The 20,845-nt window shown below is 43.5% G+C and overlaps 1 protein-coding gene across 2 annotated transcripts; it reads left to right on the top strand.

The window, feature by feature from the left end:
- The first annotated feature begins 1,425 nt into the window (after nucleotides 1-1,425).
- Nucleotides 1,426-14,040, top strand: LOC124032373 (synaptophysin-like protein 2). Of its 2 annotated transcripts, XR_006838263.1 has the most exons (7): nucleotides 1,426-1,580; nucleotides 1,760-1,837; nucleotides 5,482-5,603; nucleotides 6,641-6,842; nucleotides 11,334-11,525; nucleotides 12,143-12,345; nucleotides 12,391-14,040. XR_006838263.1 is itself a non-coding variant. In XM_046344733.1 (6 exons), exons 1-6 carry the CDS (start codon nucleotides 1,563-1,565, stop codon nucleotides 12,275-12,277), a joined length of 747 nt encoding a protein of 248 aa, XP_046200689.1. In that variant the 5' UTR covers nucleotides 1,426-1,562; the 3' UTR covers nucleotides 12,278-14,040. The 2 variants fall into 2 exon arrangements, 1 of the variants encoding a protein (XP_046200689.1); XM_046344733.1 differs by having other exon boundaries at nucleotides 12,143-14,040.
- Nucleotides 14,041-20,845: the final 6,805 nt, after the last annotated feature.

The following is a 20,845-nucleotide window of genomic DNA, read 5'->3' on the forward strand; positions in this document are numbered from 1 at the left end:
ATTCTAGTCAAATTGAATGTGTTTATCTCCTAGATTGGCTGAATTTAAATTATTATTAAGAGTTGAATAGATGCCATGCAATTTAATGTCTGTTCACGTCACAGCTGTTCATAACAGTTGTCCCCAGCTGCTCATAGTGGGATGATTGAATAGAACAGCCAAGTGGTCTGAGGCAGTCGGCAGATAACGAGGGTTTTCAAGTGCAACTTTATTAATGGTCGTTTTGGGAAACAGCTCGGAGATTTAATGATGCACCCATGAAGGTTCTAAAGATGAACTTAGCCTTAAGACGCTTTTGGGAAACTGGGCCCTGGACAATAAATTATGTGAGACAAAACCATTTTTTATTTTTTTTTAACCAAATTTGAAGCGCAAATGTAATTTTTGAAATACACAAAACTTTTTATAATCACCATCCAGTGTAAAAAACATGTAAATTTAAAACATAATACTGTGTTTTAAGTGAAAAGTAGGCATTGGCCTGAAGCCAAAAAGTAAAGGAATTTCACAGGAGCGCTAAAATGCTCCACCAAGGTTTTCCAGCACACAGCTTTGACCTACTACAGTAGCTATGTTGGTCTATTGTACAAACGATGTGTATGCAAGTTGCTATGGATTCATACTTTCTCAAACAGCCTAATTCATACTCTTCAGAGGGGGAAATCTGTCCTTTGGTCTGATGATTCCAAATTTGAGGTTTTTTGTTTCCAACCGCCATGTCTTTATGAGACGCAGAGTAGGTGAACGGATGATCTCCGCATGTGTGGTTCCCACCGTGAAGCATGGAGGAGGAGGTGTGGGGGTGCTTTGCTGGTGGCACTGTCAGTGATTTAGTTAGAATTCAAGGCACACATAACCAGCATGGCTACCACAGCATTCTGCAGGGATATGCCATCCCATCTGGTTTGCACTTAGTGGGACTATCATTTTGTTTTCAACAGGACAATGACCCAACACACCTCCAGGCTGTGTAAGGGCTATTTGACCAAGAAGGAGAGTGATGGAGTGCTGCATCAGATGACCTGGCCTCCACAGGCTTCCACTTTAAACCTTGGAGCGTTCAGATGAGTTGTTGCCCTTCTAGTTTCAATCTATTTGAAACCCATTCTGCTGCTATGCAGGGTGGCTGGTGACAAAGTGGCTAATTTAAAGAATCTCAAATATTTGTTTAACACTTTTTTGGTTACTACATGATTCCATATGCTTTTTCATAGTTTTGATGTCTTCACTATTATTATACAATGTAGAAAATAGTACAAATAAAGAAAAACCCTGGAAGGAGTAGGTGTGTCCAAACTTTTGACTGGTTCTGTATATCCCCCATGTACCTTTTGTATGGATGTATTCTTGTTAATACAAACGAATACAATTAGGTGGACGTGTCACTTTAAGAACGTCGGTGAACACGTGTGCAGCGCTCTTCACTTGGAGGAGAAAAAAAAAGTTTGACATAAATTTCTGAAATTACCAAGCAAGTCATCCAATTTCTCCCCCTACCAACAATCGTCTAAAGAGAAAGTACTGCATACTGTCCAAGAAAATTGACTTGCGACAGTGGGACAATGGACGGGATATCCCAGGTAAAAACAGCGTTAGAAAAAAGTGATTATGTTTGCTAAATTACATTTTCTTCTATTGCGCAAAAGAATTGCGTGGTATTTCTATTTGTGTGTTTGGTTGCATGCCTATCCTCGAATGACAACTCCACTTTGTCAGCTAATAAACTGTTTATCTTTTTTTGTTTCTTGAATCTCAAAAGAACATTCAGACTTCAGGATTTACTCTGGATTTGGGTCCCCTGAAAGAGCCCTTGGCATTTATTAGAGTGCTCGAATGGGTAAGTTTGATTTTTCTAGATACTTATTATGCTATGTAGCCCAAATGTACCTTAACTAGACGATTACTCCTTATAAGGACCAATGATGGGTAGGTCGTCTTTGTAAATAAGAACGAGTTCTTAAACTGACTTGCCTAGTTAAATAAATAAAGGTGTGTATCAATTGAACGTTAAGTGTTTTTATATAATTCCTTGTTGATATGAAAGATAAGGTTCCGCGTGTTAATGTTCAGTCCCAGTTTCTGGCTCTTATGCCACCTGCATATAAATATCACTATAAATATATAGTGGTAGTCTGATTTAATCAGACTGTAATACACAATTAATTGGTAAATGCAGCGTGAAAATAAGACTGTAAAATCGTGTAAATGTTATTTACACGTCAGTTGGTCGAATACAGTTACATTTGAAATTACTCTACTGTTTTTTTTGTTGCGTTTTGTCCAGATTGCTGAAATTTGAGACCAAATATCCAAAGGAAAGCATTATGTTTACCCAACTTGTTTTTTAGAGTGCTGGTAAGGAAGTTGCAATGTCTTTCACTTGGAACATATTTCAAACCAAGTAAACACCTGCTGACTTCAGTTTGTATCACTAAGGTATGGTTAGTATGTATGCATTGTGTGCATGTAGTTACGTCTAGTGCACTTACCTTCAGTCACGAGCAAACGTGTGCACGCGATGCACTAACTTAAAATCAGCAGGTATTTACACGGTCAAGGTTAGAGAAATGTCAACTTCAATGCCGGCACTCGAAAAAGTTGTGCAAACAATACTTTCCTGTGGATATTTTGTCTCGAATGAAATATTAAAATGCATAGATAATTGGTAGAGTAAGTTCAAATGTAATTAAATTCATCATTCTAGTTTGTAAGGAACATTTGCATGACTTTGCAAGTCCATTTGATTTAGGATGTGTGTATTACAGCCTGACTAAGCAGACTAATGCAGACGGTACCTTTTTAAAAATTAAAACAAAGTGTCACCAGCCGCCCTGCATAGCAGCAGATTGGGTTTCAAATTGTTTGAAACTAGCTGGTGTTGCGACGTACTGCAGGCCGGTGGTGTTGCGGCATACTGCAGGCCGGTGGTGTTGCGGCATACTGCAGGCCGGTGGTGTTGCGGCATACTGCAGGCCGGTGGTGTTGCGGCATACTGCAGGCCGGTGGTGTTGCGGCATACTGCAGGCCGGTGGTGTTGCGGCATACTGCAGGCCGGTGGTGTTGCGGCATACTGCAGTTCAGCTATTCATCGTGTAACAATTTGGAAGTCCCGACCTAGACTACTAACTATACTGTAACAACTTAATTGTTGCAAACTAAATATGAAACATTTGAGAAATCTGATCATTTACAAGATGCAACAAATATATATTTCTGCAAAGAGTGTGGACTCTCTGTGACTAGTGTGGTACCAAGACATAGAAGACAGACTCCAGTCTCCTTTTAGATCTAGCTGAAATGTGATATTCTATCAGTACATTAGCATTATTCACCACCCTATACTATGGCCTCTGTAGTGTATGAATACAACAAGGCGCTACACGGCCATCTGAGAGGTGGCGTCTCTTGAGAAAAGTGTTTTTTTTAGACATGCGTCCTGTACCGCATCTATTAAAGGGTTGTTTTTATTGAGGTTAATAAAAATGACTGTTCTCTACAGCGTAAGAACATCATGATAGAATGATATTGTACACATGACTGTAAGTCGCTTTGGATAAAAGCGTCTGCTAAATGGCATATATTATATTATCAGTCAATTATTGTTCACCACCGTTGCGACGGACTGGGGGCAGAACGACAGATTTGTACCATGTCAGTGTAACAGTATAACTTTAGACCGTCCCCTCGCCCATACCCGGGTGCGAACCAGGGATGCTCTGCACACATCAACAACAGTCACCCACGAAGCATCGTTACCCGTCGCTCCACAAAAGCAAGAGCAAGGGAGAACTACTACTTCAAGGTCTCAGAGCAAGTGACGTCACCGATTGAAACGCTATTTAGCGCACACCGCTAACTAAGCTAGCCGTTTCACATCTGTTACATCAGTGAACCTGTAAAGCAAACTGCCCTTAGTTATAGCACAGGATACCCTACTGCTCTACCAAGCAAAAATATACAAACTGCCCTTAGTTATAGCACAGGGTACCCTACTGCCCAACCAAGCCAAAAATATACAAACTGCCCTTAGTTATAGCACAGGGTGCCCTACTGCCCAACCAAGCCAAAAATATACAAACTGCCCTTAGTTATAGCACAGGGTACCCTACTGCCCAACCAAGCCAAAAATATACAAACTGCCCTTAGTTATAGCACAGGGTACCCTACTGCCCTACCAAGCCAAAAATATACAAACTGCCCTTAGTTATAGCACAGGGTGCCCTACTGCCCTAGCAAGCCAAAAATATACAAACTGCCCTTAGTTATAGCACAGGGTGCCCTACTGCCCAACCAAGCCAAAAATATACAAACTGCCGTTAGTTATAGCACAGGATACCCTACTGCCCAACCAAGCCAAAAATATACAAACTGCCCTTAGTTATAGCACAGGCTACCCTACTGCCCAACCAAGCCAAAAATATACAAACTGCCCTTAGTTATAGCACAGGGTGCCCTACTGCCCTACCAAGCCAAAAATATACAAACTGCCCTTAGTTATAGCACAGGATACCCTACTGCTCTACCAAGCAAAAATATACAAACTGCCCTTAGTTATAGCACAGGGTGCCCTACTGCCCTACCAAGCCAAAAATATACAAACTGCCCTTAGTTATAGCACAGGATACCCTACTGCTCTACCAAGCAAAAATATACAAACTGCCCTTAGTTATAGCACAGGGTGCCCTACTGCCCTACCAAGCCAAAAATATACAAACTGCCCTTAGTTATAGCACAGGATACCCTACTGCTCTACCAAGCAAAAATATACAAACTGCCCTTAGTTATAGCACAGGGTGCCCTACCAAACAAAAATACACAAACTGCTCATAGCGTGGAACTGAGGGGGGGGGGGTGGCTTTTATTTACCTTGATACCACAGTAACTTTATACAGTTACTGTAAACATGACCTCCATTTTAATCCAAAACACAATACAAATGGAGGCAGGATACTGTTCGCTGCTCTGGCTCCCCAATGGTGGAACAAACTCCCTCACGACGCCAGGACAGCGGAGTCAATCACCACCTTCCGGAGACACCTGAAACCCCACCTCTTTAAGGAATACCTAGGATAGGATAAAGTAATCCTTCTCACCCCCCCCTCCCCCCCTTAAAATATTTAGATGCACTATTGTAAAGTGGCTGTTCCACTGGATGTCATAAGGTGAATGCACCAATTTGTAAGTCGCTCCGGATAAGAGCGTCTGCTAAATGACTTAAATGTAAATGTAATGTACTTGTCCACATGATGATCTTAATGTAGCAAAAAAAATGACATTAACACATTTTTGACCAAATGAGCAGTTACTGCCTTGTTTGTTTGTTTGGTAGGGCAGCATGGTCACATGTTCTAATCTACACTGTTTGGACTGAATGTCATTTCAGAAAGGTGTGTGTGTGTGTGTGTGTGTGTGTGTATAAGCTGTCAACTGTTTCTTTAATTTCATTGTGTCATGTCCTTATTTGGCTTTGTCTGTCTGCAGATCTTCTCCATATTTGCCTTCGCTACGGCGTCAGGTTATGCCGGCGCTACGAGCATCAATGTGCAGTGCCAGGGTAGCAGCACCAGCCAAGAAATCACTGCTGTCTTTAACTACCCGTTCAGGTAAGCAGAACAGGAGTAAACGGATGCATTGTATGGAGGTGTGATGTTTCTGTTCAAAGAGGCGGCGGGGTGGCCTAGTGGTTAGTGTAGAGGCGGCGGGGTGGCCTAGTGGTTAGAGTGTAGAGGCGGCAGGGAGCCTAGTGGTTAGAGTGTAGAGGTGGCAGGGAGGCCTAGTGGTTAGAGTGTAGAGGCGGCAGGGCGGCCTAGTGGTTAGAGTGTAGAGGCGGCAGGGCGGCCTAGTGGTTAGAGTGTAGAGGCGGCAGGGCGGCCTAGTGGTTAGAGTGTAGAGGCGGCAGGGCGGCCTAGTGGTTAGAGTGTAGAGGCGGCAGGGCGGCCTAGTGGTTAGAGTGTAGAGGCGGCAGGGCGGCCTAGTGGTTAGAGTGTAGAGGCGGCAGGGAGGCCTAGTGGTTAGAGTGTTGGGGCGGCCTAGTGGTTAGAGTGTTGGGGCGGCCTAGTGGTTAGAGTGTGGGGGCGGCCTAGTGGTTAGAGTGTGGGGGCGGCCTAGTGGTTAGAGTGTGGGGGCGGCCTAGTGGTTAGAGTGTGGGGGCGGCCTAGTGGTTAGAGTGTGGGGGCGGCCTAGTGGTTAGAGTGTGGGGGCGGCCTAGTGGTTAGAGCTTTAGACTAGTAACAGGAAGGTTGCAAGTTCAAACCTCCGAGCTGTCGTTCTGCTCCTGAACAGGCAGTTCATTGAAAATAAGAATTAGTTCTTAACTGACTTGCCTAGTTAAATAAAGGTAAAATAAAAAAAGTGGCTTGCTATAATTTGGTCGTGTTCATCGGGGCACACTGAATCAAATTTTTTTGCAACAAAACATGAAAATCTATATATTTTTTTACTGGACAAGCTCAGCCGAGTATCTGGCTGTTTTTCCTCCGATATTAAACATTTCCTAAACGTACGTAAACCTACCGAACATGACCCTATACTACATGTGACTACACTCAAAAGATCATGTGTTCTTATTGGACAGTTTCTGGTAGTACATCCCTGTTTCACTTTTCCCCCTTACGGAACACCACTCTCTCTGTTCTCACAGGCTAATGGCCCATCCATACATCGTCCCCTCCTGTAACAACGACTCCAGCACTATCCAGCTCTATCTGACCGGCGACCACTCCTCCTCAGCCGAGTTCTACGTCTGTATCGGGGTGTTTGCCTTCCTCTACAGCACCGCCAGCCTGGTGATCTACCTGGGCTACCAGCACGTCTACAGGCAGACCAGCCGTGGCACCATTGTGGTGAGTTAACTGGGAATTGTTCTGTTCATTCTCTTTGTAGTGTTCGACGGAAGGTGTTGATGTTAGGCGTTGAGCAAAATCCCAGTCTATAGAATGACTTGGAATAGCTGTTGGGTTTTAATTCTGAGTAAAAACTCGACCGACACTATGAAAGCTCAAAGCAAGTTTATTCTTCCCAGAGTGTCAATATAGCTGCATTAGACAAAGACATGTTCACACAAACACTGATATTTAACCCTTTCTCCTAGGCTGAGTCTCCTTCTACACATCTGAACAGCCAATGCATCTCTGTTGCTAGACAGAACCTTAGTGATATCTGTTCTTCCTCACTTCATCTAACCAGACCTCTACCTAAAGTGCTCACTCCTCCCCAACTCAAGGCTGTCATGGTGATTGGTACCAGACTGTGTCTCTTTCTCCTCCCAGAGTATCCCTGATGGCTAACAATAACATATCCTGACATAATGTAAACTTTATACATTACCCTCTCTCCCTCAGTAACATGAATAAGTTTATTTAATATTCTCAGAACCCAACAAGGCTAAAGAGCTTGAGCAGTGGCACGAAATAGCTATAGACACTTGACGTCTGTGTGTGAAGGGCACTTAACGAGCGGAAGGGCACTTGGCACTTAACGGGAGGAAGGGCACTTAACGGGAGGAAGGGCACTTAACGGGAGGAAGGGCACTTAACGGGAGGAAGGGCACTTAACGGGAGGAAGGGCACTTAACGGGAGGAAGGGCACTTAACGGGAGGAAGGGCACTTAACGGGAGGAAGGGCACTTAACGGGAGGAAGGGCACTTAACGGGAGGAAGGGCACTTAACGGGAGGAAGGGCACTTAACGGGAGGAAGGGCACTTAACGGGAGGAAGGGCACTTAACGGGAGGAAGGGCACTTAACGGGAGGAAGGGCACTTAACGGGAGAGGGCAAGGGAGGAAGGGCACTTAACGGGAGGAAGGGCACTTAACGGGAGGAAGGGCACTTAACGGGAGGAAGGGCACTTAACGGGAGGAAGGGCACTTAACGGGAGGAAGGGCACTTAACGGGAGGAAGGGCACTTAACGGGTGGTCTGTAAATGAAGAACCAGAACTGGGTAGGGTCAGGGGTAGAGGTCGACCGATTAATCGGAATGGGTGATTAAATTAGGGCTTATTTCAAGTTTTCATAACAATTGGAAATCTGTATTTTTGGATGTCGATTTATAAAATAAATCATAATAATATATAGATTTTTTTTACAACTTTATTTAACTAGGCAAGTCAGTTAAGAACACATAATTATTTTAAATGACTGCCTAGGAACGGTGGGTTAACTGCCTTGTTCAGGGGCAGAACGACAGATTTTTTACCTTGTCAGCTCGGGGGATCCAATCTTGCAACCATACGGGTAACTAGTCCAACGATTTAACCACCTGCCTCACAAGGAGACTGCCTGTTACGCGAATGCAGTAAGAAGTCAAGGTAAGTTGCTAGCTAGCATTAAACTTATCTTATAAAAAACAATCAATCATAATCACTAGTTAAGTACACATGGTTGATGATATTACTAGATATTATCTAGCGTGTCCTGCATTGCATATAATCTGACTAAGCATACAAGTATCTAAGTATCTGACTGAGGGGTGGTAGGCAGAAGCAGGCACGTAAACATTCATCCAAACAGCACTGTCGTGCGTTTTGCCAGCAGCTCTTCATTGTGTGTCAAGCGTTGTGCTGTTTATGACTTCAAGCCTATCAACTCACGAGATAAGGCTGGTGTAACCGAAGTGAAATGGCTAGCTAGTTAGCTCGCGCTAACAGCGTTTCAAACGTCATTCGCTCTGAGCCTTCTAGTAGTTGTTCCCCTTGCTCTGCATGGGTAACGCTGCTTCGATGGTGGCTGTTGTCGATGTGTTCTTGGTTCGAGCCCTGGTAGGAGCGAGGAGAGGGACGGAAGCTATACTGTTACACTGGCAATACTAAAGTGCCTATAAGAACATCCAATAGTCAAAGGTTAATGAAATACAAATGGTATAGTGGGAAATAGTCCTGTAGTTATTATAGGAATTATAACTTAAAACTTCTTACCTGGGAATATTGAAGACTCATGTTAAAAGGAACCACCAGCTTTCGTATGTTCTCATGTTCTGAGCAAAGAACTGAAACGTTAGCTTTCTTACATTGCACATATTGCACTTTTACTTTCTTCTCCAACACTTTGTTTTTGCATTATTTAAACCAAATTGAACATGTTTTATTATTTATTTGAGGCTAAATTGATTTTATTGATGTATTATATTAAGTTAAAATAAGTGTTCATTCAGTATTGTTGTATTTGTCATTACAAATAAATGTAAAAATCAGACGATTTAATTGGTATCGGATTTTTTTGGGTCCTCCAATAATCTGTATCGGTATCAGCGTTGAAAAATCATAAATCGGTCGACCTCTAGTCGGGGGTGTGTTCCTCTGGAACGGTCAGGGGTGTGTTCCTCTGGAACGGTCAGGGGTGTGTTCCTCTGGAACGGTCAGGGGTGTGTTCCTCTGGAACGGTCAGGGGTGTGTTCCTCTGGAACGGTCAGGGGTGTGTTCCTCTGGAACGGTCAGGGGTGTGTTCCTCTGGAACGGTCAGGGGTGTGTTCCTCTGGAACGGTCAGGGGTGTGTTCCTCATGAAGTCAACTCTATCAATAATGAAGCCACTAGTCATGTTCAATGACAGTTTCTTGGTATATTTTGGTTGCTTGTGGACCAGCGGATCTGGGTCAAGTACGTTGTCAGATATTTGAGGGGCACGTTATTTAGTTTTCCCAGTACAATGGAACCAATATATTAGTTCCAAAAGTCCAAAATCAAAGCTGAATCAAGCAAAGATCAAATACTTGTCTTTATTTATTTCTTTATTTATTTTACCTTTATTTAACTAGGCAAGTCAGTTAAGAACATTCTTATTTTCAATGACGGCCTGGGAACAGTGGGTTAACTGCCTGTTCAGGTGCAGTTAGGGGGTTTGAACTCGCAACCTTCCGGTTACTAGTCCAACGCTCTAACCACTAGGCTACACTGCCGTCTGCTTCACTAATTCAAGTTTCAAACAATCGGATGCATAACAACTCAAATCAAAAAGCGTGTTGGCTAATTATTTGGATTTGGTGGTGGGATGCGGGTGTTACCAACAAGTGAGATTCTTTATATGGGCTCTTTCCATAGTGTTTGTATGGGCTCTTTCCATAGTGTTTGTATGGGCTCTTTCCATACTGTTTGTATGGGCTCTTTCCATAGTGTTTGTATGGGCTCTTTCCATAGTGTTTGTATGGGCTCTTTCCATAGTGTTTGTATGGGCTCTTTCCATACTGTTTGTATGGGCTCTTTCCATACTGTTTGTATGGGCTCTTTCCATACTGTTTGTATGGGCTCTTTCCATAGTGTTTGTATGGGCTCTTTCCATAGTGTTTGTATGGGCTCTTTCCATACTGTTTGTATGGGCTCTTTCCATAGTGTTTGTATGGGCTCTTTCCATAGTGTTTGTATGGGCTCTTTCCATAGTGTTTGTATGGGCTCTTTCCATAGTGTTTGTATGGGCTCTTTCCATAGTGTTTGTATGGGCTCTTTCCATACTGTTTGTATGGGCTCTTTCCATACTGTTTGTATGGGCTCTTTCCATACTGTTTGTATGGGCTCTTTCCATACTGTTTGTATGGGCTCTTTCCATACTGTTTGTATGGGCTCTTTCCATACTGTTTGTATGGGCTCTTTCCATACTGTTTGTATGGGCTCTTTCCATACTGTTTGTATGGGCTCTTTCCATACTGTTTGTATGGGCTCTTTCCATACTGTTTGTATGGGCTCTTTCCATACTGTTTGTATGGGCTCTTTACATACTGTTTGTATGGGCTCTTTACATACTGTTTGTATGGGCTCTTTCCATAGTGTTTGTATGGGCTCTTTCCATAGTGTTTGTATGGGCTCTTTCCATAGTGTTTGTATGGGCTCTTTCCATACTGTTTGTATGGGCTCTTTCCATACTGTTTGTATGGGCTCTTTCCATACTGTTTGTATGGGCTCTTTCCATAGTGTTTGTATGGGCTCTTTCCATAGTGTTTGTATGGGCTCTTTCCATAGTGTTTGTATGGGCTCTTTCCATAGTGTTTGTATGGGCTCTTTCCATAGTGTTTGTATGGGCTCTTTCCATACTGTTTGTCTGATTTTTCTGTTCCATTTACATTTAAGTCATTTAGCAGACGCTCTTATCCAGAGCGACTTACAAATTGGTGCATTTACCTTATGACATCCAGTGGAACAGCCACTTTACAATAGTGCATCTAAATCTTTTAAGGGGGGGGGGTTAGAAGGATTACTTTATTCTATCCTAGGTATTCCTTAAAGAGGTGGGGTTTCAGGTGTCTCCGGAAGGTGGTGATTGACTCCGCTGTCCTGGCGTCGTTCCAACTTTCCTCTTGGACCTGCATTTTATATACTTGTATTTACAATGTCTCGTGTCCTTCCAACAGGACCTGCTGTTGACAGCAGCCTTCACCTTCCTGTGGCTGGTGTCGTCCTCTGCCTGGGGTAAAGGCCTGACTGACGTGAAGTGGGCTACCAGCCCCTCTAACCTGGTAGGCTTCATCTCCACCTGCAAGGACGTCGGAAACAAGTGCACACCAGGAGCAGTGCCTCACATGGGGCGACTCAACTCCTCTGTGGTAGGCTATATTACCTGTAGTGTTGTTAATGGTGGCTACATATAGTGCCCTCCTGAATTATTGGCACCCTAGATGAATATGAACAAAAGTCTGTGTGGGGGGAGTTTTTGTTGATAGACTTGATCTTGCACTCAAAATATCATATGAATCTAACATTTTAATAGAGTTAAAATGATTCAAACATGTTATGTCATCAACTAATGTTTAAAGGATACAGTGCAAACAACTGTTGGAAAAAGGACTTGTCATGCAATAACACAATTATTAAAAAAAAATAAAAAAAAATTTATTTGGTACCCAGGGAGCCAATAATACGGTACACTCCTGAATTATCTGTACATGCTTGGAATCGGGGAAATCTCCCTGGGAACTCGACTCAAACAAGTTTTACATGTCAACCTGAGCTTTTGCCTGAGAACCGAATTCCCTTGCGTTTTCCCTCAATTACAACCCTGGCTACAGAATTGAATCCATGTATCTTACATATACCCTCAATTAATTTTCAACAAATTGAAACGTGGAGCCATTGAGAAATGTGATTGTTCTTAACTAAGAAACATGTTATTTTTTATTTTCGTCCTGTCTAAAAAAAGTTTTTTGTCCCCCTCTTATGGCAGGTCTTTGGATTCCTCAACCTGATATTGTGGGGTGGTAACTGCTGGTTCATCTTTAAGGAGACGCCCTTCCACAAGTCAGTCAACCCCCTTGGTGACGCCGAGGAGGGTTTAGGTGTCAGGCCCATGACTTCCTAACTGAGCAGCAGTTCCCTGCTGTCAACGGCTACGTTCCAGACTGCATACAAAGCAGTTGCACTGCGCAAATTAACCAAATTAACCAAATTAACCAAATTAACCAAATTAACCAAATTAACCAAATTAACCAATCTTGCGGGCGAATCTTAACTTTGACACATATTTGCACTTTGTCTACCATTGGCATCGATGCATATGACTATGTGCCTTTGTGGAAGTGAAGATTTGCCCCTAATGTATTTTCTGACTTGTTAAACACTTGTGTGTTTTGAGGTACGTTTTGAGATTTTGTGTGTGTGCTTTTTGCAGCCGATCTGTACCCGGGCCTGAAATTCTCTCCAACCAAGTAGTTCCTACATTATACCATTTTCAAATGCCTTGTAAAGTCGCATGTCTCATTCGGTGTAAAACGCTGCTTAGAAATTTCTTCTAGTAGGTTATTAAGTTGGAAACTTCTTTCTTTTCATGCATTGACTGCGCCACGTTTATTATAACGAAATGTTGAAAGTGGTCCATTTTTAAGTTATCTAAATAGGTACAAATACGGAATGGGGAACGCCATACATTTAGGTCAGAACTAGTTTTGTTTCATGCAGGTAATTGTTTAGTTTAACAGTATATCCAACGATCAAATGCATCCCTCCGTTTATTCAAAGAGTCAAGACGTGTGAATTTATTTTGTTGATTAGAAACATTTTTTTTTTTCATTTTATGCTGTTACTTTGAGGATGGTTTAGTGTTTTTGTTGTGTGTGTGTGTGTATATATAAAAAAAAGCGGTGCTTATATCAACGTTACAACAAGAATAACAAGCTGTTATTCTCTCACTGCTTGTTATTTGGCAAATTAAAATAAATATTCACTCCGTTTTTGAAATGGTTTGACATTTCAAGTGATGCCAAAAGCCAGGGATCATCAACTAATGTAGATTCAGCTGCAGGCAGATTTCTTTGTATGTAAAAACATTTTTTTGTGGAAGAGGAGGGGGGGGGCAGGAGACTATTAATTAAAAATCATTTATAGACTGCAAGAAATCCAAACGGATGTATTTGACTGAAACATTACAAACCTTGTTTACATTTGAATTTCGATCACATATCTCTCTGATGCGTGGGACTACTTTGAAAAGATGTTCAAAATTAAAAGCACTTGGTGCTGATTTGCTGTTTTTATGTCCAACAATTTAGAACAATTGCTCAGTAAGCTTTGCAGGCCAAATAACATCAATCTGGCCCGTAGGTCACCAGTTGGGGAACCCTGCCATCAGCAATCCTACAGTACTTCCTGCCATAAGCAATCCTACAGTACTTCCTGCCATAAGCAATCCTACAGTACTTCCTGCCATAAGCAATCCTACAGTACTTCCTGCCATCAGCAATCCTACAGTACTTCCTGCCATCAGCAATCCTACAGTACTTCCTGCCATCAGCAATCCTACAGTACTTCCTGCCATCAGTAATCCTACAGTACTTCCTGCCATCAGTAATCCTACAGTACTTCCTGCCATCAGCAATCCTACAGTACTTCCTGCCATCAGCAATCCTACAGTACTTCCTGCCATCAGCAATCCTACAGTACTTCCTGCCATCAGCAATCCTACAGTACTTCCTGCCATCAGCAATCCTACAGTACTTCCTGCCATCAGTAATCCTACAGTACTTCCTGCCATGTCTTTGAAATGTGCCTTTTTTTCCCTCTGTTGTGCAGCATGGTTTGCCATATTGTTTTAACAATGTTGTACGAAAATAAAGCCACCAAAACTCCTGTTTTTCACGCTGACCTCACAGTATTGATGACAAATCCCTTTGTCACCAACCATTTCACTTCTTAACATTTCTGTACTGTTTCAGTTTTTGCCACTCCAGTTACGCAAAAATACTGAAGACTGGTTTAAGTTACTTGTATGTTTTTTGTGCCTCTCTTCTACCTCAATGTGATGAGGAGGCAGAACTACTTCTAGCTGTCAATTAACTCCTGCTCTGCTTTTAATTTACCTTTTGTATTTTATGTTTCAAATTAACACCTTTCACAAATTTTATTTGGAGAGAAAGGTCAAATGTTATGTATCATTTTTTTTTCAAATGCTATGAATGATTAAAGGGAAAGAGTTGGTAAAGAAGGCCAAGGTAACCTGTCTGAATGACTATCGCCCCCGTAGCACTCACATCTGTAGCTGTGAAATGCTTTGAAAGGCTGGTTGTCATGGCTCACATCAACACCATCATCCCAGAAACGTTGACCAGCTTTTCATCAGCCATTATTAGTTACACATGTGAACGTAAACAGGGAGATTGGTAATGTAAGCAGGTTACCTTTTGAGTTCTTAGGAACAGGGACAATGGTGGCCAGTTTGAAACAGGCTAGGACAAGGAGAGATCAGTTACATCATTTCAACACCAGGTGGCACTAAAACATTACGTTTTATACAGAGTAACTGGTCAGTATCAGTATCAAACCCCCTGACAATCATCCATTGTCACTAGACTGTCTAGATTGTTTTTAAATTCAATTAAATATTATACTTAATTATAAAGGACAGATATTCAAATCTATTTTACTCGATACTGTACATGAACATTCTATAATGTTCTACTTTCCTGAACGAGGCCTACTGGTCTGGTGCATACTGTAGCAAAACATTTCCAAGTTCAAACCCCCGAGCTGACGAGGTACAAATCTGGCGTTCTGCCCCTGAACAGTTAACCCCACTGTTCCTAGGCCGTCATTGAAAATAAGAATTTGTTCTTAACTGACTTGCCTGGTTAAATAAAGGTACCTTCCGGAGACACCTGAAACCCCACCTCTTCAAGGAATACCTAGGATAGGATAAGTAATCCTTCTCACCCCCCCCCCCTTTAAGATTTAGATGCACTATTGTAAAGTGACTGTTCCACTGGATGTCATAAGGTGAATGCACCAATTTGTAAGTCGCTCTGGATAAGAGCGTCTGCTAAACGACGTAAATGTAAAATATTTAAAAAATCCACAGAGAAGAGAGTTCAGGCAATCATTGAATGTTGAGATAAGTTAACTGTATGACAAAACGATTGCTTGAGAGAGAACATTATTAGCAGGGCGCTACAAAGGAAGGTGCAGGATCTTGGTCAGCTCCAGAAGGCTATAGAGAGGCCAATGTGAATCAGCACCATGGACAGCTCTACAGGGCTAGAGAGGCCAAGATGAGTCAGCACCTGGACTGAGGGCTTGTAGGCAGGTCCTCCCTCACCAGACATCACCAGCAGCAACGTCGCCTATGGGCACAAACCCACCGTCGCTGGACCAGACAGGACTGGCAAAAAGTGCTCTTCACTGACGAGTTGCGGTTTTGTCTCACCAGGGGTGATGATTCGCGTTTATCGTTGAAGGAATGAGCGCTACACCGGAGGCCTGTACTCTGGCGCGGGATGACAACATGACAATGCCACCACCCACACTGCTTGTTCTGTGCGTGATTTCCTGCAAGACAGGAATGTCAGTGTTCTGCCATGGCCAGCGAAGAGTCAGAATCTCAATCCCATTGAGGACGTCTGGGACCTATGGGATCGGAGGGTGAGGGCTAGAAATGTCCGGGAACTTGCAGGTGCCTTGGTGGACGAGTGGGTTAACATCTGACAGCAAGAACTGGCAAATCTGGTGCAGTCCATGAGGAGGAGATGCACTGCAGTACTTAATGCAGCTGGTGGCCACACCAGATACTGACTGTTACTTTGATTTGGACCCCCCCACCCTTTGTTCAGGGACACATTATTCCATTTCTGTTAGTTACATGTCTGTGGAACTTGTTCAGTTTATGTCTCAGTTGTTGAGTCTTGTTATGTTAATACAAATATTTACACATGTTAAGTTTGCTGAAAATAAAAGCAGTTGACAGTGAGAGGAGGTTTCTTTTTTTGCTGAGTTTACGTGCTCGTAGCTCGTCTATTTTACTATCGACCGATTGTACGTTGGCTAATAGGACCGATGGTAAAGGTAGATTACCCTCTCAGCGACGGATCCTTACAAGGCATTCGGACCGTCGTCCACGATATCTCAGTCTTTTCCTCCTGCGAATGACGGGAATTAGGGCCCTGTCGGGCATCGGAAGTAAATCCTTCCTGTCCGACTTGTTGAAGAAGAATTCCTCCAGTGCGAGGTGAGTAATCGCTGCCCTGATATCAAGAAGCTCTTTTAGGTCATAGGCCACGGTGGCTGAAACATTATGTACAAAATAAGTTACAAATAACGCAAAAAACACACACAAAAGCACATTTGGTTATGGGATCGTAAAACGTCAGCCATCTCCATTATTTTCAATCATCTCTCCTATTCCCCAAAGGAAACGACCGGCATATGGAAACTCCCTCTAGCCCATGCCTACACCAATCCAATGCTTTAAAGCTAGTGAGGAGTAGTGAACAGGTGCACACTTCAGGTTGAAGGAGAGATTATTGGGACGCAGCCATAGAGATACATGTGATGAGGTGCCAGGGGATTGGCTGGTGATGAAGATAGATTAGGCCTGTTATCTGTTATCTGTAATAAGGATAAAACACACAGGGTTATGAGGGTCCGTATGTGATAAGTTCCAGCATTGTCTGTCTGACATCTCCCTACTGGGCAGTAGGGAGATAGACAGGGGAGGAGAGACAGACAGAGAGACAGACAGACAGACTTGCAGAGAGAAAAATAAAAACTCTGTCCTCGCTGCCAGATCCTTCCTTATCTTCTAAAACGTTGTTGTGTGATGGGTGAAATTATTGGAGAGTCTCATGCTTTTTCACTGTCATTCTATTACATTATATATTCAATGATTGTCTGTCAGCCACTCGGTTCCTTGTTCCTATTCAGCACAATCTCATTCATACATTTCTCCATCACATCAGAAATAACTTACCGGTGTTTCTATGACAACATCTGTTGTAATGTTTTCATTGGACAAGCACCTCACTGTTGAATGAAAGAAAAGGCTGGTAAAGTCACTGTTCAATTCAAGATCAAAATGTTGTCATCACCACAAGTAAATCCCAAACCGGTGAACACAGTAGAGCTCTACAGCATCGCTTATCATGCCAACCCAGCCCTCCTTCCTGTGTCTGTATCTCCCTCCAGCCCCTCCTTCCTGTGTCTGTATCTCCCTCCAGCCCCTCCTTCCTGTGTCTGTATCTCCCTCCAGCCCCTCCTTCCTGTGTCTGTATCTCCCTCCAGCCCCTCCTTCCTGTGTCTGTATCTCCCTCCAGCCCCTCCTTCCTGTGTCTGTGTCTCCCTCCAGCCCCTCCTTCCTGTGTCTGTGCCCCCCTCCAGCCCCTCCTTCCTGTGTCTGTATCTCCCTCCAGCCCCTCCTTCCTGTGTCTGTATCTCCCTCCAGCCTCTTCCTTCCTGTGTCTGTATCTCCCTCCAGCCCCTCCTTCCTGTGTCTGTATCTCCCTCCAGCCCCTCCTTCCTGTGTCTGTCTCTCCCTCCAGCCCCTCCTTACTGTGTCTGTATCTCTCTCCAGCCCCTCGTTCCTGTGTCTGTATCTCCCTCCAGCCCCTCCTTACTGTGTCTGTATCTCCCTCCAGCCCCTCGTTCCTGTGTCTGTATCTCCCTCCAGCCCCTCCTTACTGTGTCTGTATCTCCCTCCAGCCCCTCCTTCCTGTGTCTGTATCTCCCTCCAGCCCCTCCTTCCTGTGTCTGTGTCTCCCTCCAGCCCCTCCTTCCTGTGTCTGTATCTCCCTCCAGCCCCTCCTTCCTGTGTCTGTATCTCCCTCCAGCCCCTCCTTCCTGTGTCTGTATCTCCCTCCAGCCCCTCCTTCCTGTGTCTGTGTCTCCCTCCAGCCCCTCCTTCTAAACCGTCCCCGGTACCGATATCTGGCTACAGTCAGAGACACACAGCTACTGTTACTGTAAACCGTCCCTGGTACCGATATCTGGCTACAGTCAGAGACACACAGCTACTGTTACTGTAAACCGTCCCTGGTACCGATATCTGGCTACAGTCAGAGACACACAGCTACTGTTACTGTAAACCGTACCTGGTACCGATATCTGGCTACAGTCAGAGACACACAGCTACTGTTACTCCATATGATTCATCCATCCAGTACAATACATTCAGAGGAACAATGTTCCTATCAAAAGATGATGCATACGGGAGGGGAAGGGGGGGGGGGCTTTTGGACATCGCAGATTCACAACATTGATCTGTTTCAGTGAAATATTGAAGAGGCTGGAATCCTGAGGAACGTGATCCTTGCTTGGTTAAATAAGACTTCAGTCACTCACTGTGTTTAACCCAGGCTATAGAACGAACCACAGCCACTGTAACAAACCTTGTGTTTCATTACATGATGAAAGCAGACACATGTAGCTTGACCTGAGACACACAAACTACTTGTCTGATTGGCAAAGACTGCTTCCAAATGTAACTAGAGGACAGGCCCCATAATGACAAATATACACAATGATAACAAACAAATCCAGACTGAATCAACGGTGTCACTCTGTCGGGCCGAAATAATGGAGTGTAGGAGGGATAAGCCTTGTCTGCACACACACAGGGGAACACACACAGGGAAACACATACAGGGGAACACACACAGGGAAACACACACAGGGGAACACACACAGGGAAACACATACAGGGGAACACACACAGGGAAACACACACAGGGAAACACACACAGGGAAACACACAGGGAAACACACAGGGAAACACACACAGGGAAACACACACAGGGAAACACACACAGGGAAACACACACAGGGAAACACACAGGGGAACACACACAGGGAACCACACACAGGGAAACACACACAGGGAAACACACACAGGGGAACACACACAGGAAAACACACACAGGGGAACACACACAGGGAAACACACACAGGGAAACACACACAGGGAAACACACACAGGGAAACACACATAGGGAAACACACACAAGGAAACACACACAGGGAAACACACACACAGGGAAACACACACAGGGAAACACACACAGGGGAACACACACAGGGAAACACACAGAGGGAAACACACACAGGGGAACACACACAGGGAAACACACAGGGAAACACACACAGGGAAACACACACACAAGGAAACACACCCACACACCCAAGCACACACACGCAAGCAATCACGCACAGAGGGAAGCCTTATCAAACGATGTAATTAGCATTCAGACATCAGTAGCCCTGTCGTTGTCATGACAAAGGCGCTCACAATATTGTAATCCGTCCGTTTTGTTTTGGCCAAGACATGGACAGTGGTGGACGTCTCATCTGCTTGAAAACCAGGTTAATTTGGGCTCAACAGCCAGCCACACTAGAAAGAGCCCTTTTTGGAGTACTGCCCATGGGTACCCCCCCTATCAAGAATCCAGTAGGACACTGTTGCTTATACAACTATTTTAGCTTGACGGCTAATACTACAGAACTGGAAGATGGCAGCTTCCCCCATCTTATAAATATTGGGTGAGGGATGTGTTGTGCTCTCTGAAACTAGAAAAAATCCAATTCAATTCATGTAGGAACCCCAAACTGTTTGATGAGGCTTGGGCTCCATTCCGGTCTTACTTTAAACAGTCCATCCTCTGATGGCATTCCAATTAATACTAAAATAAGTCTGTGACTTAAGGGTTGGAGGAGCCTCTCTCTGTCTTTTTGCTGGGGGGGGCATTAAGGTCCATGTGCTTATTGGTTGTGATCCGCAGATGCCTTGTTCATCTTGCCCAGGCAGAGACTGAAGTGTGAGCTTGTTTTTCCCAGTTATTTTTACACTTTGTTCACGCCTACTTGAATAATCATTTTATGATTATGATTTATGTCCAGTGGATGGTCGGTCTGTGGTCATGACTCTCTGTGAGTGGTTGCATTTCTCCACCCTTATCCTCCCTTGACTGTTTACAGGAACAATGGTGAGGTGTTTGCTCTGTCCCTGTACTATAGATTGCCCTTTAACCTCTGTAGCCTTCTGCCTGGTATGTTTAACTTGTCTAAAGTATGGTATCTTTAAAGCTATTTTTTTATTTGTATTTTTATTTGTATATTTTTTTTTCTAGGTGAGTATATTATTTATATTGCTTTGTCTTGTCTATGTGTGTGTGTGTGTGTGTGTGTGTGTGTGTGTGTGTGTGTGTGTGTGTGTGTGTGTGTGTGTGTGTGTGTGCGTGCGTGCGCGTGTGCGTGTGCGTGTGTGTGTGTGTGTGTGTGTGTGTGTGTGTGTGTGTGTGTGTGTGTGTGTGTGTGTAAAACTTAATAAACAGAGTTTAAAAAAGAGCCTGAATACAATTTGCATTTATGAATTCAATTTGAAGACAGAGGTAGTACCTGTCCGTTTCACTCTGTTTCAAAACACTTTCCTCCTATTGAACATGACCCAGCTCTCTCCTGTCAGTAGGGACATAGTATGCTAGCTACAACATGATGATGTATATTAATGGAATATAGCATGCTAGCTACAGCATGATGATGTATATTAATGGAATATAGCATGTTAGCTACAACATGATGATGTATATTAATGGAATATAGCATGCTAGCTACAACATGAATGTATATTAATGGAATATAGCATGCTAGCTACAACATGATGATGTATATTAATGCA

This window comes from Oncorhynchus gorbuscha, linkage group LG03 (assembly GCF_021184085.1).
Source record: "Oncorhynchus gorbuscha isolate QuinsamMale2020 ecotype Even-year linkage group LG03, OgorEven_v1.0, whole genome shotgun sequence".
NCBI classification, from domain to species: domain Eukaryota; kingdom Metazoa; phylum Chordata; class Actinopteri; order Salmoniformes; family Salmonidae; genus Oncorhynchus; species Oncorhynchus gorbuscha.

Coding starts and splice junctions, on each gene's coding strand:
- LOC124032373 (XM_046344733.1), top strand. Junction 1,838..5,481: donor TTATTAGAGTGCTCGAATGG/GTAAGTTTGATT, acceptor GTCTGTCTGCAG/ATCTTCTCCATATTTGCCTT. Junction 6,843..11,333: donor CCAGCCGTGGCACCATTGTG/GTGAGTTAACTG, acceptor TCCTTCCAACAG/GACCTGCTGTTGACAGCAGC.